This window comes from Paramormyrops kingsleyae, chromosome 9 (genome assembly GCF_048594095.1).
Source record: "Paramormyrops kingsleyae isolate MSU_618 chromosome 9, PKINGS_0.4, whole genome shotgun sequence".
NCBI classification, from domain to species: Eukaryota; Metazoa; Chordata; class Actinopteri; order Osteoglossiformes; family Mormyridae; genus Paramormyrops; species Paramormyrops kingsleyae.
This window is the reverse complement of record NC_132805.1, coordinates 5,231,018-5,246,064: the sequence shown is the minus strand read 5'-3', so window position 1 is coordinate 5,246,064 and position 15,047 is coordinate 5,231,018. Positions and strand designations below refer to the sequence as shown.

General features: G+C 45.6%; 1 protein-coding gene across 7 annotated transcripts in view; it reads right to left on the bottom strand.

Moving 5' to 3' along the window:
- The window catches only part of sema6cb (semaphorin 6Cb), an 88,515-nt gene that overhangs the window by 27,942 nt on the left and 45,526 nt on the right, over positions 1-15,047 (bottom strand). For all 7 annotated transcript variants that reach the window (XM_023801241.2, XM_072716127.1, XM_072716126.1 and 4 more), the window contains one exon: positions 588-779. In XM_023801241.2, coding sequence (XP_023657009.1) covers positions 588-729 — 142 coding nt within the window. In that variant the 5' untranslated portion in view covers positions 730-779. The remainder of the gene's footprint in view (positions 1-587; positions 780-15,047) is intronic.

The following is a 15,047-nucleotide window of genomic DNA, read 5'->3' as shown; positions in this document are numbered from 1 at the left end:
TGAGGGCTCTGAACGTGCCCTGCAATTATTCAAGGAGGAAATCAGAATCCATTCACTGGTTTGTTTGAAAAACAAAAAAAACCCCAGACATGCCGGTGAACTCGTTTACGATATTTGGTATACTTGAGAATTTTGTGGATTTAATTAAATTGAATACCAGCACATTTCCGACAAGAGCCCCTGACAGCCACGGTGGGAAAGAGCCATAAACAAACAGGGAAGAAGTCTCACTTCCTAGGATATGACAGCCAGTCAACGAGGTGCTTATATTACATTTCTGCTAATGGAAGAGCTTCATTACGTTCCTGCTAATATTCACTAAATTTATGCTAATCGTCACTGCTAATTGTTCTGCCACAACTCCAATAATTGCGAAATCTAATGATATTTTTTTCGGTACTGCCAAAGTGAAGACTGAATTAATATTCTTAATTGATATTTTTTAATACTTTATGATCACATTTAGAGTTCTGCCTTATGGGGGTACGTCCATATGCTTCATTCTCCGCTTCCTGCTCATATTTCGAATAATACTGAGAGCGGGGTATCAGCTTGCATGCAAATGAGGCCAGAGCGGGCGTCCTTACGCTGCCTGCTGACCACGCTGATAGGCTCCAGGTCCTTGGGGAAGGGCACGGCGGCGGGGGCAGCGGGGGTGTGCAGCAGGCAGGAGGTCACCACAAGGGCCAGCATCGCGAGGGGGGGCCGCGGCCCCGGGGTACCACTCATATCCAGGAGCGATGGTCCCAATTCTAGGAGAACACCATGCCGGACCTGCCCTGGGAGGGGAGACAAAGCATCACACACTGTCATGGAAATCCGAGAAGTTACTTCAGAATGATACTTCAGTGAAGGTTACTCGCGAAGGACGAGCTTAATAAATCCAGTCATTTTCCCCCCCTCTAAATCGAGAATTTGTAAATCTAAGCAGCCACTTTCACTAGCATAAGGCAGCGTGGCATTAAAGGATGCTACCTTCAGGAACGGGTTCACTTCAGGTTCACGAAGCAGTGACTGTAAACAGAGCACGGAGGCATCATTAAAATTCCCTATTAATGGAGCCGGCAGGGCGGCTGCTGCACTCGGCGAGGGAGCGCGCCCCCGCGGGAGGCGCAAGAAGGGGATCAGAGCAGGAGAGCCTCGCCCACAGGGACACCTGGCTCATTTACTCACAGACAGCGGCCTTTCACAGGTGAGCGAACACAATTAGCGCGAGGTGCCCCCTGGGGGAGGGGCTTACACGTGCCGACGGTGACACCGGGAAGATGGCGAGACACTGGATTCTGACTGAAGGAGAAGGACAGCGTAAATGGGGGGGGGGGACTAGGACGACGACAAAAAAAAACAGCAAAAATGGCTGCCGACAAAGGTCGAGATTGTAACTTTGAGTAACGTTCGCTTTGGCAGAATTATTAATTACATATGCGGCGGTGAATCGGGTCCAGATTGTCTTGCAATGCTAATTCTGACATCTGTTCCTTTTTGAGGTAAAGGCCCAAGACAGATGGATGGCACCACGCAAACAGCCTTTCTGCGGGGGCCAGGGGGCTAACAGGGGGCACCGCGTCCTCTGCTCTAATCAGATATGGCTTAAAGTGTATGAGCGGTTCTGAGTGGCGATGAGGGACATCAGCACACGGTCCTGAAGGAATCAGAGGCAAACTCGACAGGGACATGGAGCACCATCAATTACGACACGACAGCCTCATTCAGACCCAGCGGAGATGGTGGCGCCCGGTGATGAGCTCATGTGATAATCAAAAAGCCATAAATTTCTAGAGTGAGCGTCTGATCTGGTTTACTTCATAAATTGCACCAACCTGCAGCCCCCATCCCTGACAACACGCAGTACATCAAGCAGGCGAGACGGATGACACTGTTACTGTAAATGGACTGGCGATGCCGTGGGGAGGGGCCCTTCTGATGACAGAGCAGCGAGACGGACGCACGGCGACTTTCCAATCAAAACCCAGACTGGCGGTTTGGCCCTGTCATGGCTCACAGCTGGAAACCGACTCTATCTGGCCAGCTAACGTGCTAAATGTTTAAGAGCATCGCCACACCCTCTCGCCTGTGTTTGCTGGGGTCTCAACTTGCCGCGAAAACAAGGGAAAGTTCCAGAAAGGCTTACCCTGGTATTGATTTCAGTCCTTCTTGACTGAAAACTAATACAACCCAGACAAGTTAAGTCCATTTAAAAGGGGAACCGGGAGAGAGATGTCCGTTCCTTATGAATGTGTTGACGAGGACATCCCTGGATTTTGAAAGTCATCACGAAGCATCGCTTAACACATAACAAGAGTGATCTTCATCACTTATGGCAGGGAACGAGTGCTTTGTACGAGAGCTTATGCAAACCCCTCCGGCTCCGTTGTGGTCTAAATTTGCTAAGCCTTAGAAGTCTAGGAAAGAAACTTTTCCCTGTCTTTCTCAGAGAGCCAAAAAGCTGAAAGAAGATAAGTTACGGACGCCGGTGGACAGGCCTCGCTCCCGTGCGCTGTGGCGATGGTGCAGCGCGGAGATTCTGCGACAGACGTGGCGGCTGGCCTGCCCCGCAGCAGATAACTCCGCCACTGCTATAAATACACCCAACGGAGCCCAGAGGGACAGTCTCTGGCCGCTGCTGGAGACGGGCTCATTCCCGTCCTCAAAAACCACTGCCTGCTCGATTTCATGACCACAATGCAGCAGTTTAGAGCTCCAACGCCCACAACGAGCTGCACTAACGCGTTAAATTAAGGACTGATTAGACTGGCACTAGCGGTCAGAGGCCACTAATCACCGCATCCCTAATCAACTCATCTCCCCTCCCTTAGTTTGTAGTTGAATTAATAGTAGAATGTAATCTGACACACTAGCCCACACGGCACGACTTTTGTCCTTGGGATTATAAAGACTCCCAGATGGGAGTAACTGCGACACCATGTACCCATCTATGTCTCTACAATACATATTGCATAGTTAGCTAAATTAAGTTTTTATAGTAAAATGTATTTTTTATCATACTACATTTTATAAATGTGACTTAAGAGCAGCTTTGCTCTGCATGCACACCCCAGCCCTGGCATCAAAGCATTTGCTGTTCAAGCTTGTTGGCAGAAGTGGGAGGAATGTTCATTACGGCAGATGCTGTAGCACCTCCGCGCGCTACGGCACTTCCGCTCAGTCCAGGCCAATATGCACTCGTCAGTTCAGTGTTTTAAAGTTTCTACTTTTCCCTTAATCAATAGCTATCATTTAGCAGGCGACGGGACAGAGATGACGCTGAGCCGGAAGCTGTCGATAGATAAACCTCCGCTAATCCCGTTTCTTTGTACTCGTGCTCTTTGGGGTGCTGGTCCACTCTTTAATGTTGACTTGTTAAGCTTTCTGAGAGACAGTTTCTCTCTGTAGAACAGAGGATTGTGGGCCTTTGAGGCCACGAACCATCTTACAGTGGTTTAGATTCAGCACTGGCTTCTTCTATAGAGAAATATCCAGAAGGCATTGCGGAGTACAAAGTACAACCAGGACTCAGAGTTACGTCGAAACTGCGCACACAATTTCATGCGCACACAATTTCATGCGCACACAAATTCATTTTATTTTCCAGCCTCTTCTCCTGGTACAGGCCATGGTGCCATTTTATATTTTTTGACTGCAATTTTCCATTTATTTAACCTTTTTACTGCAGCTCTCCCAAACTAGTTTCCCACAAACTCCCCGCATCTGCTAAAGAGCGCCTAATATCAAATTTACTACCCCCGCGGGTGATCACCAACACTGCCTGATGTTTCCCAGAGTTCCCAGTGCAACAGGCATGTGTGCTGGGTTTCATAGCAATATGAACCCAGTAAGCCCCCCCCCCCCCCGCTCCTGCCACCACCCCCCACGTCTACCACTCCTGAGAGCAGGATAGCGTTTCCTGGCTTTCCTGTGTCATTTCAAACATGATTAAGCACATTAGCCTCTGCCCCCTATGGACCAATACCTTTACTGCGGCTCTATCTAAGGCTTGTGTGCCTGCCTGTGTGATGGACTGGGGACCGACGGCTGATCACATGACCCGGGGGACTCAGACACAGTGGCACCGTGAAGCTCGATCAGCTTGCGACTAACTGTAGATGGAATGCCTGCGCTAATTTTGTGATCGATTCTAATTTAGTTATGAAATACTCTCGCATGTGCAAAGTCTCACAGGCTTTAAAACTGCCTCCATGACAGTCACATTCGTCAAGGGAATCTTATGGATACCCATGCAGGGGGCCCCAAAACCTACTGTGGGGGGGGCTGCTCTGAAAAATCTGCTCTGACTCCGGGTGGGGGGGGGGGGGGTGGTGGTGAAGGGGACATCGTGTCAAGGGGCCTAGAATTTCTTGCTACGCCCTTGTATTTCACCAACCTCCAGGAAATAGCAATATGAATTTATATGTTTAGGTCCATGTTTAGTATTATAAGCCACATCCTTCTCATGTAAGAGCCTTATATAGTACAGTCAAAAGCTAAATACACTTAGAACTAATAGGTAGAAGCACTAAAAGTAAATCTACAATTATATAAAATTATTGGTCAATGCATTTCTTAAATGGTTGAACTGCAGCTTATGGAAAATCGGAAATGCCATATTTAGCTTTAAGAATTTAAAATCAACGATTAGATAAAAGCTTAAAATACGGAGTGCAAAACAGTCAGAACTGATCACAATGCTGAGATCAAATCAATAATTATGAAAGTGTAAAAAATGCATAAAAAACACACTGGAAAAATACTTTAAAATGTTTGGTTCAGAGATAAACAAGGTCATGCTCTTTGCAGTTGGCCGTATTGATATTTCTTTAAACCCACGCTTGTCAGGACAGTAAATATGGATTTTTTCCTTAAGCTAATTCTTTGCTGTTGCTTTATTTCCAGAAGACAAAAATAAATCAGGGGGAAAAGTAAACTAAAAACAAGACAGCATGAAGACCAGAAAAAACTTATATCACATTTAAAGAAAAAAATTACCTCAATAATGATATTACGAATAAGCATAATAAGTACAGCAATTTCATTTTCAGGGAGAAATTACTTTACTTATAAATGTCAGACTTACTGAATGGTTTCTAACTAAATTATTTCTGTCAAAGTTAATATCTGTTTTTTTAGGCCGATGCTGTCATTAAAAAGTCTGAGTTCGCGTCCTACAAGTGACTTGTTAGAACGTAATTGACAGTGGACTTTAACTCGCTTTTCTGTGGAAACCCCAATTTAAATATCACACACAGTATCAATCCATGAGTCAAACGTGAATTCAAGAAAAAAAATTTGATTCATAGTGATTCAAATTGATTTACGAAATTATATAAAAATTACACAGTGTATGGAAATTGGGTACAATAACAAAAGAAAAGTTATATAATACGGAAATTATATAATATAGACATATTTTAGATGTATTATGTTAAGTAACTGGCCCACGCCAGTTGGCCCATGTCATATTGCAGATTACAGCAGCCGTGACAAGCCGCCCCGACGTTATCGGACCATGACGTCATAATGAAGCTCACGTGGCTGTAGATCAGCAGTGCTACACGCCCGCGTCCTTGAGTTGCTTGTCTCATTGTATCAGGCGCTGCTCTGCTCATCTGCCAAATCAATTCTGTGCAGGGAACTGCCCCCAAGACAAGAACGACTCTAATTAGAATGCTAATACTTAGCTCCATTGGCGCTGCTGATCAAAACCGAATCAAGTATATATGAGGCAAAGGACAAATCAGAAGTCCTGCTGGATACTGAGATAGCTTTTCTAAGTGATTCTTAACGGCTAATTAATTGTGGAGTAGGGATTCCACTGTTGTCCACAGAGAGCAGGCTATTGCCAAAAAACCCCTCAGACTGATCAGAGCACTTGTCTCCTATTTTATTGTGCCGTGGGCAGATTTCAGCTTCCGTTAAATGTGGAGATGCCGCAAGAGGCCATTCCTGGTCAACCAGGAGAGCTTTACCACGTGAGATAGCTGGATGTCTTCCAGACTTTGAGATTCCCATTGCGGTGTGAATGGGGTTAGAAAGCCTCAGGTTCTACCTGACACATCATATCAGATCAAACATCCGGTGTAAACATCTCTGGTAGCAAAGGATGAGTTTGACACACAGAGATCCTCCACAGTTAGCATGACTTGGCGACCCCTGTTTACCTTCACTTTGGGAGGGGGTTCACCACTTACTACTTACTGTTTTCCGCAAGAAGCAGGAATATAAAGGGATGAGTCGATCACATGGACATCCAGCAGGTAGGGCTTTCCCGACATACAGGAAATCCTGTTATTGCTGATACCACTTACAGTATCCCCTCTCCCAACACCATCCAGCCAGCAGCAGACGGGTCAGTCCGCAGGCATGCCCTCTGCTCCTCTTACAGCCTGGCCTGGGATTTAACACCGAATCAATGAGCTGGAACCTCCGAGGAGTGAGTACCCCCCCCCCCCCTCCCGCCCCCACCAGTATGGAGCTCAGCGTGGACACAGCAGGGATACGATCCGCCTCCTTAGCTCCATTTCAGCTTTTGTGTACTGACTGCTGTCCGCTCTGCAATGGGAACGGCTCGGGACGCTCGCTTCAGATTGAAATCGCTGCACCCTGAGCCAGATTTTTTCGGCCGGCTGGAGTTTGCAAACCACAAAAGCGATTCTGAGGAGCGACACGTCAGAGTTTTGAAATCGATGCTCCTAACCTGCGGCGGGAGACCCTAAACCGCTCCTTAAACATGTAAATTAAAAGTCTATTTCAACGTATGATTAAAACCGTCACGGCAACCGCATGTCATTTGGCAGACAGATCTGACATCTTCAGGATGTTTTATCTATGCGGGACGCAGTTGCAGGATCAAATTGGGGGAATTTTCCTTGACGTATTATTCATCTTCTTCGTTTCAGGAGCCGGAGATGAACAAAGCCATTAGCATACGGGTGACAGGCTCCCGACGCAGTAAGATAACACCATGTATGCTTTTAAGGAACCACTGGAAAGAATGTAGCTTGGCCACACAATCTCTCTTTCACTCCATGCAAGACTGGCACAGACTCGAGAAACACAACAAAAACATGGCTCATCTCATCTCATTTTAACTATCCCGTCTTCACTATCAAGTTATTAATTCACTGCCAACGGGAAACTTTGCCATGCATAGTACAGACAAGGACATAGAGGCCTTGAGCAGAAATGAACACATTGCAGGTAGTTTGGGAGATTATACATGTTAATATTAGAGTTCAGATTTGTGAAGCAGACACCAGGTGCGGCGTCCTCTGGTGCACGAAGGGCAGCTCGATAATCTGGAAAACCCGCTCGCTTGTGATGGCAGGACGGGGGTGGGTGCACCTAGGGTAACCCCACAGCAAGGCTGAGGGCTAGGCGGATCCGTGATTGCCCATGAGCTGTGAGGAGGGCAGGAGCACGCAAACACAAACGGAACGACGGTGGAGGATGAGAGGCAAGACCTGAGCGTTGTGCATGTGTCAGGGAGACGAAGGACGAAAGCGTCAAATACTGTTAAGTGAGTTTGCTTTTTCTCAAACCCCTGTATAAAGAAATGCTGATAAAGAAAAAAAGAACCACCATCCAAATTCACGTTCCTGTAAAAACACATGGGAACAGAGATTGTCCCTAACGTAAAGCTGTTTAAGATGTGCATGGTGTGTTCCCAGTCTCTTTCAGTTTTTCTGAAGTGAAAAAGGCGCTAATGAAAGGAATCTTTTTAAAGCAGCGTTTCCCAACCGGGTCCTCGGAGACCCCCAGACGGTCCACGTTTCTGCTCCCTGCCAGAGAATCCATATTTCTGCTCTCCCAGGTCCCACAAGCGGACCGCCTGAGGGGCCCTGGGGACCGGGCTGGGAAACACTGCTTTGAAGCGCAGGTAGGACGTGTCCCATGGAGCGGTCATTAGCGCTCGCTGCCCTTGGGTGGAAAACTTAGCAGAACTGAGGAGACTCCAGCCCTTGGTGAATAAAGTGCCTAGAGGTCTCCGCATGGTGCCCACATCTACTGCCATCAAACATCATGTCCTCTGGCTGCACTTCAGTCCCGTTAAAAGTTTGGGCGGCCAGCTCCGCGCACATCTGGCGAGATCGAGGACCCCGCTGAGCGCAAACATACGAGCCCAAGCCCCTCGGTGCAGGGCTGTGCAGAACTCTGTGAGGCATCATCTCCAGCCAAACAATGGTGTTGGGAGTGTTTTACTAAGAAGACAATACTGGAAGGGAACCATGAAGTGCTCTCCCAGATTTGGGGGGGGGGGGGGGAATGGGGCTTCACTACTTCTGGTTCAGAGTACACTGGACTCATTCCCGACATGCTGGATGGGGCAATGAAAACTAAAACCATATCACTGTGTAGGCAGCCCAGTGGGCATTGACAGAAACAAGGCAAGCAGACACAAATCTCGTGAACTGGGAGATCTGCTGGTTACCCATAAGGCCCAATGTCTGTCGTCATTTGGTGAGGATCTTCATAGCATTATGGGAAATGAGGTCATAGATGCGACTATCAGCAAAAAAAATTAAAATATCCATTTCTTCCACTCACCATAAACTGAATTTAAAGATGAGCGATGATCAACACAAACTTAAAATATATATATATCAGAACAGCTGTCAACTAGCTACTACAGAAAAAGTATTATGGTTTTGATTTTAAAAAAAGCACTAGTCACTACCATTTAACAGAACTCACTGGGGATTTTGTAAATATACATCGGAGTAACGCCACTTGTTTCCATGGATGTTGCCATTACTGTGTTTCAGCAGTTTTCAGTTAAATAATTGCTTCCATTTCCTCAAGCACCTGGGAGGCCATAGAGAAGTTGAGATTTATCGTAAATTGACGAAATGCTGGAATGTAGAGTATTTTAATAAAAAAGTACCACATCAGCTGCTGGTGCCCAAATTATTTCCCTGTTCATCCTTCGCTTTGATCCGAGACGCACGTCGGAGGCAGCAGAGGGTATACGTCTCTGCACTGCGACACTGGTGACCGGAAGACATCAAACTGCCGCCGACCAAGTCAACCATCGGCAAAAACAAAGATAACCGGGAGAAAACAGGCGAGAGGCACGAAAGCGTGACAGCGGCATTGTTCATTCCATCTCTCATCAGCACGGGATAGAGAGACACACTTCTTAAAAGAATGACTTTCCGATGAGAACAGTCAACTCTAACGCAGCAAAACATAAATCAACATACAAGACGGTGCTGAGGTGTGGCTGTTTTCGGAGGGATGCTTCCGTCATGGCTGCTCGTTTCACCGTCCCTGTTAGATTGAGCACTTCATCATTGTGTCTGCTTTTCCACTAATGAATGTAAACATAAACATATATTTCTTCCCCTCTTCCGCAACCCCCACCGAGCTGCACTTCCATCCTCCTTTAGTCTCATGCTGGCTCAACGGCATGAAGCCAAGGTTCCAGCACCATGTGACAGAAATCACGCTCGTGGGAGTTCTCACCGCACAAAAATGTTGAGGGCAGAAGGAACAATGATTGGTTCAGAGAGATAACCAAATTGTAGAGGATGTGGGTCCAAGCAATTACAGGAGGGGGAAATCAAGACATCTGATTGGTTGGACTCACCTCCTCTACAATCTGATTGGTTCTCTCTCTGAACCAATCATTGTTCTGTCTGCCCTCAGACCATTTTTGTGTAAATAAAATTCCATGAGAAAAAAAAATCACATGTGATCCTTTGTGCCCACTGCAAGAGCTGCTTCACTGGAGAACTGTGTTGCGTGTTAGAGGGCTACACGGAGGGAGGCGCAGGTCGTGACCTGGTTTTCCATTACGATGTCATCAATAAACCACTGAACATGACCCGGGGGCAACTCCACTGCTCTTATGTGATGCTTTCAATCCATAGTATCCATTAACCTCACAGCAGAATTAAAATCACTCCCACACCCCCAATCTAAAAATCTAGTTACTGGTATTGTTTATTTAACAGGATATATTATTGTTTGAATGAACCTGGCTTTGGAAGATATTTTTATGCATAATTCAATAGCCTGCAGACAGGGCTTCTTTAATGCACGGGGTTACCCAGTCACAGGCCCAAGGCCTCAACTATCCTAGTTTAATGAAACTGAAAATCTAGACTTGTCACCTATCCTGCATTTTATGGGACTGTCCGTTAATGAAAAATAAAATACTGTGTCCCGTTCTGAACCAATATGGGACACAATTTGTCCAGGAGTTTCGTGTCTGGACAAAAATTCTATTTAATCCCGATTCCCCCCCCCGACATTTTCCAAAATATTATGATATGTCTGTGACCATCAGCCTAAATGACCTGCAATCTCCTGATGTCAGCGTCAAACAAAACTTGGATAAGCTACTTCAAGCCATCAGAAGACTACACATCTCCTCCACTAGGTGGAGCTTTATCATCCCTCATCAGACTCTTGGACCATTCTTCCTCCACAGCGTGGAAAATGGATTCAAGCTAAATGAGGCCTAACCCCCCCCCCCCCAAGCCCAGCCCCCAGTGTAGATATTAGGGTTCCTGAAACACTGAACATAATCACATTTCGTCAAATCCCAAAACTAAATCCGAGCTCTTGTCCCTTCCAAGTACAGTGCTAATTGGGGTTCTGCTCACTTGCCCTTCACGTTCCTCTCCATTCTTCTTTCATCTTACTTGCAGATTTTAAGATCATAAATTATCACCGAAGCAACAGGCAAATGCAAGTCTCATTTTTTAGGGGAAAAAAGAGAAAGTAATTTGTAAGAACGTTCCTATTCAGGGTGATCATACAAATGAACCATCAATTGACCCAATACACAATTAAACAAACAAACATATAAATGACTGGCTGACCAGAATCAAAAACTATTCGAGAGGATATTGAGGTGGGGAGAGTTTGTTATAGATCAGCTCCCACTCTGCACGTTAAACAACCCGAGGTTATACAAACGTCGGCAGGTTACACAAACCACAGATAAACGACTCCTCCTGTAATGGGAGGGACAGCAGGATCCACATGTGGCTGGACGAAACACCACTATGTGCAAGAGTGTGACGAATGCGCTTTGTTTCCTGGGTTTGAAATCCTCATTAGTTTGCCTGTGAGAGGAAACTGGGACCCATAATTCAACTCAAGTCAATGCTGGGAACACAGCATGTTGTACGTATGGAGAATTCTGGCTCCACTGTATACAGTACAGTTCTGGAAAGGTGACAGGGTCGGGCTATATACCATCATTCTGGGTGGGGGGGGGGGATTCTCTAGTGTGACTTAACATTGCTGTGCTGACAGTTTCCTTGATATATAACCTGCACATGCGGATTTTCACATCTGCAAGGTTTACCGCAAGAAATGTGAGAGCTACCATACAAGATCCCTATACTAACACTCAGTGGCCTCTTCATCACATACAACTCCTGCTTAATGCCAACAACCAGCTCCTACAAACAGAGACTCGTCAACCAGTGACTCGGTACAAAAAGTACACAGACAGGGTCATGAGTTTCAGCTACTGTTTGACACAGCTTTAGACAGGGCACTATGCGTGATCCAAGGGATTCTGGACGGTGTGATCACTGGTGCTCATCATCCTGGGATTTACCACAGTCCAGTGTTTATAGTTTAAAATGGTGTGATAAACAAAAAAAGATCCATTAAGTGGCAGTCCTGTGGCAGAAAGCACCTCATTAGTGAGAGCACTCATAGGGATATGGACAGTTAAAATTTGTTAAAACCAACAGGAAGGCTACAAGTGCCACAATGTCAGCATCCAAACTCCTCAAGGAAAGTTTCTGTGCGGAGTCCCTCAGAATTGCCTCAGGCTGTTCTCTTGGTAAAAGGAGGCCCTATAAGCAGTACAGGCAGGCATCTTATAATCCTTCAGAAAGCCATTCTACCTTATGCCCTTGTGGAATTTCCCAAACTCATCAGCAAATGAAACACCATATTTTGGCACAAAGTTCACTTGTCCAAGACTATTGTTTAGGTAGCCGGGAATCATAAAATTATTATAGAAGGAAAAAAATAGACATTGAGAATCTAATCAAATCATTGTTTTAGTGTCCTCAGCAAAACCTATAAATTGCCAAGTATTTTTGTTGGACTAAAATGCTTAGTAAAACCCAGAGAACTTCTGGGAAAAACGAAAAGGACAAGCGACCTGAGCAGCATGAAGATGTTGGTGGTGCTGTCCAGACAAACACAAACCACTAGAGCACTGTAAGCATCTTTGATGCTCTTTGTTCAATCCTTCCATTCATGTCTGCTTTTGCAGTATCCAAGTATCAGATCTCTCCAAAATAGGCAGACTCTGTCACTCAAGAGACGCAGAATGTCTCTGACAACAGGGGATGGGGATCATTAACGTAGGAAAGTCGATCTGAGCCAGGTCTTGCGATCTCAGCTGGTCGCTGATGCCTTATTGGCACTGCTTAGTGGGTGTGAACCCTAAAAGCAAAATCCATAGACAAATATAATTTTTTCATTACCTGCGTCAGTCAAAGAGGGCCAGATTAAAAAGGCTGGGGTCCAACTACAATAATAAACAAAATAAACAGAGAAAAATAATATTGCACCAATAAGACATACTACGCAGAACACCTGCTGTATTCGATCTCGTTTAGCAACACTAAACAACATCAATGGCTGAAGTAAGGTTAAATGCCTCTTACGGAAAGCAGTGAGGGTTTGGTTTCTGTAAAACCCTGAAGGCAAGAACCTGGAGGCAGAAAGATACAAATTAACTTTCACTGTCTAAAATTAGGACAGACACTGTATGAGCACACAGAGTCTGACTGCAACACCTTAATCTGTTCAAGGGTGCCGCAGCAATGCATCATGCAAGCGTCACACAGCCATATTGGTGCCATAAGGCACCACTTAGGATCTGCCGTCCTGGTCTTCTTTGCCTTCATCTGGAGATAACTGATCCGGAATCTGGACGCTGAAACTGCAAAGCCGGTGATGTCGGCAGGGTACCTCCCAGCAGAGGTACTGAGCTAAAAAAAAATGGCTACAGTGACAAAGTAGTTCAGACGCGAGACAATAAAAGTCTGGTCACGTTGTTTAAAACTAATGAGAATGAGACCGGCAACCTGTCAGCACAGAGCGTCGATAAGTTCTGATATGAAACTGAATGTGTCAACTTGACGCGCTTCATATAACCAAATGCTCAATTTTGCCTCTGATCAGCTCTAAAGGGGAGGACTGGGAAATGAAAAGAATTCAGGCCTGGGATTGAAACTTGACCCAGACTTTAATGTCAATGTGAAAATGTAGGAAAGGAAAGGGCAGAGAGAAAATGTCCCCAATCTGTGCTAAAAGGAATAGCTAGAAACCAAGAAAAAAAACACATACAATGCTAATTTTCAGCAGAATCGGCTGTTCATTTCACCAAATCACCAAAATTATTCACACAATGTTTTTATTTTCTTTTAATCATACAAATAACACATGCTGCAGTTATGCAGAATGATAAATACAAAAATCAATAGCCCCAACAAAATATTTAAATTTAATTAAAAGGAAATAAATATTCCAGTGAATTGAATTTAACCATCTGTTAAAATGAGCCCACTGGAAACAAATACATCTATTTTTGACTATTTTAATTTAGTTAATTTAGCAAATTCAAAGAAGTGCTCTGTTTTGACGTGTGGCTTATTGTCTGCGTTTATGAATACTGTTTTGCCGCGGATGCATTGATTTGACACAGTACTGAAATAAAGTTGAACACTAAGTGAAATGCTAACCGGTAAGTAGCACCGTGGTCTCACACCCTTCCAAGACCATGGGCTTGGTTTCAGACCCCAGCTCTGCATCTGGAGACCCCTCATGTTTCCCCTGAATCTCTGAAAGTTTCTACCTGGTTTTCTTCAGGTTTCCAAACATGCGATTTCTGAGTCACCCTTCCCAGAATGGATTTGTATCCCATTCATGGTGTCCCCAGCGACTCCTGGTATGGGATTGAGGCCCCAGAACCTTATACTGAATAATCAGTAATGGAGGAACCCGACGATGCACTAGACTAGCCACCATCATCCGGAAAACGATGAAGGATGTGTACGGAGACCTCGGCATTTACAGAGTTATAAGGCATGAATGTTAAGGGCCCAGCAACCATCCTCCGAGACGCTCTTTGTGTGACGGACGTCTTGCCCGGGGCTGCACAGGAACCATAAATTCTTCACGGAACCGCAAGGGCAGAAGATTTAGGCCAAGAAACATTCAGGGAGAACAGAAATGCACTTGTGTACGGAGGTCTCCAAAGTGCAGATGTCTGTAGAATCTCTGGGTCTATTCAACCCCTTCATAACCGGAGCCAATGGCCTTAAGACTATAAAGCGATTAGTCCAGCTATTCCATAGCGATTCCACATGCAGGGAGGGTCACGGGGAACAGGGGGTTTAAGCTGCAGGAGCAACCTGGACTGCATGGAGGAAACCCACACAACATTAGGGATGGAGGGAGGGAGGGAGGAACAAAGGGAGAGAGAGTGAAAGAAAGAACAAAAGAAAGAATGAATGAACAAAAGAAACAGCAAAGAAGGAATGACAGAAAAGAAAGAATGAAAGAAGAAAAAAAAGAGAATAAAAAAAAGAGAGAGAGGAGGCAGGATTGAAACCCCGCATCCCGGAGGTGTGACACTGCTACCCACTGAAAGGCAGGAACACACCCTCAGACCCTCTGCTGCACATCCTGGGCCGTGAAGCGGCAGAGCAGCATCGACGGCCGCCCACAGACGGTGCGCCGCGCGCCGCAGTCGATATATAGAGCGACAGATTAATCTCGGGCTGACACTGAGAAGAGAGGCGCCCCCACCAATCTCGAGGTGACAGCAGCCAAAGCCAGCCATTATCAGCAACACCTACGACAAAACCTGCGCTTGATCTCGCTCCACTGCAGCAGTGACTCAATTACAGAGAGGGGTGCCGTCGCCTCCCCCCTTTACTCGATATAATTAGCTAGAGAGAAACTTCTTACCCTGAAACCCAAATGCAATTGGAAGGACTTCTGCCTTTTAACACTGGCCAGACCAGTGCCAGTATTAGAAATATAAAAGACTACAAAGGACAAAT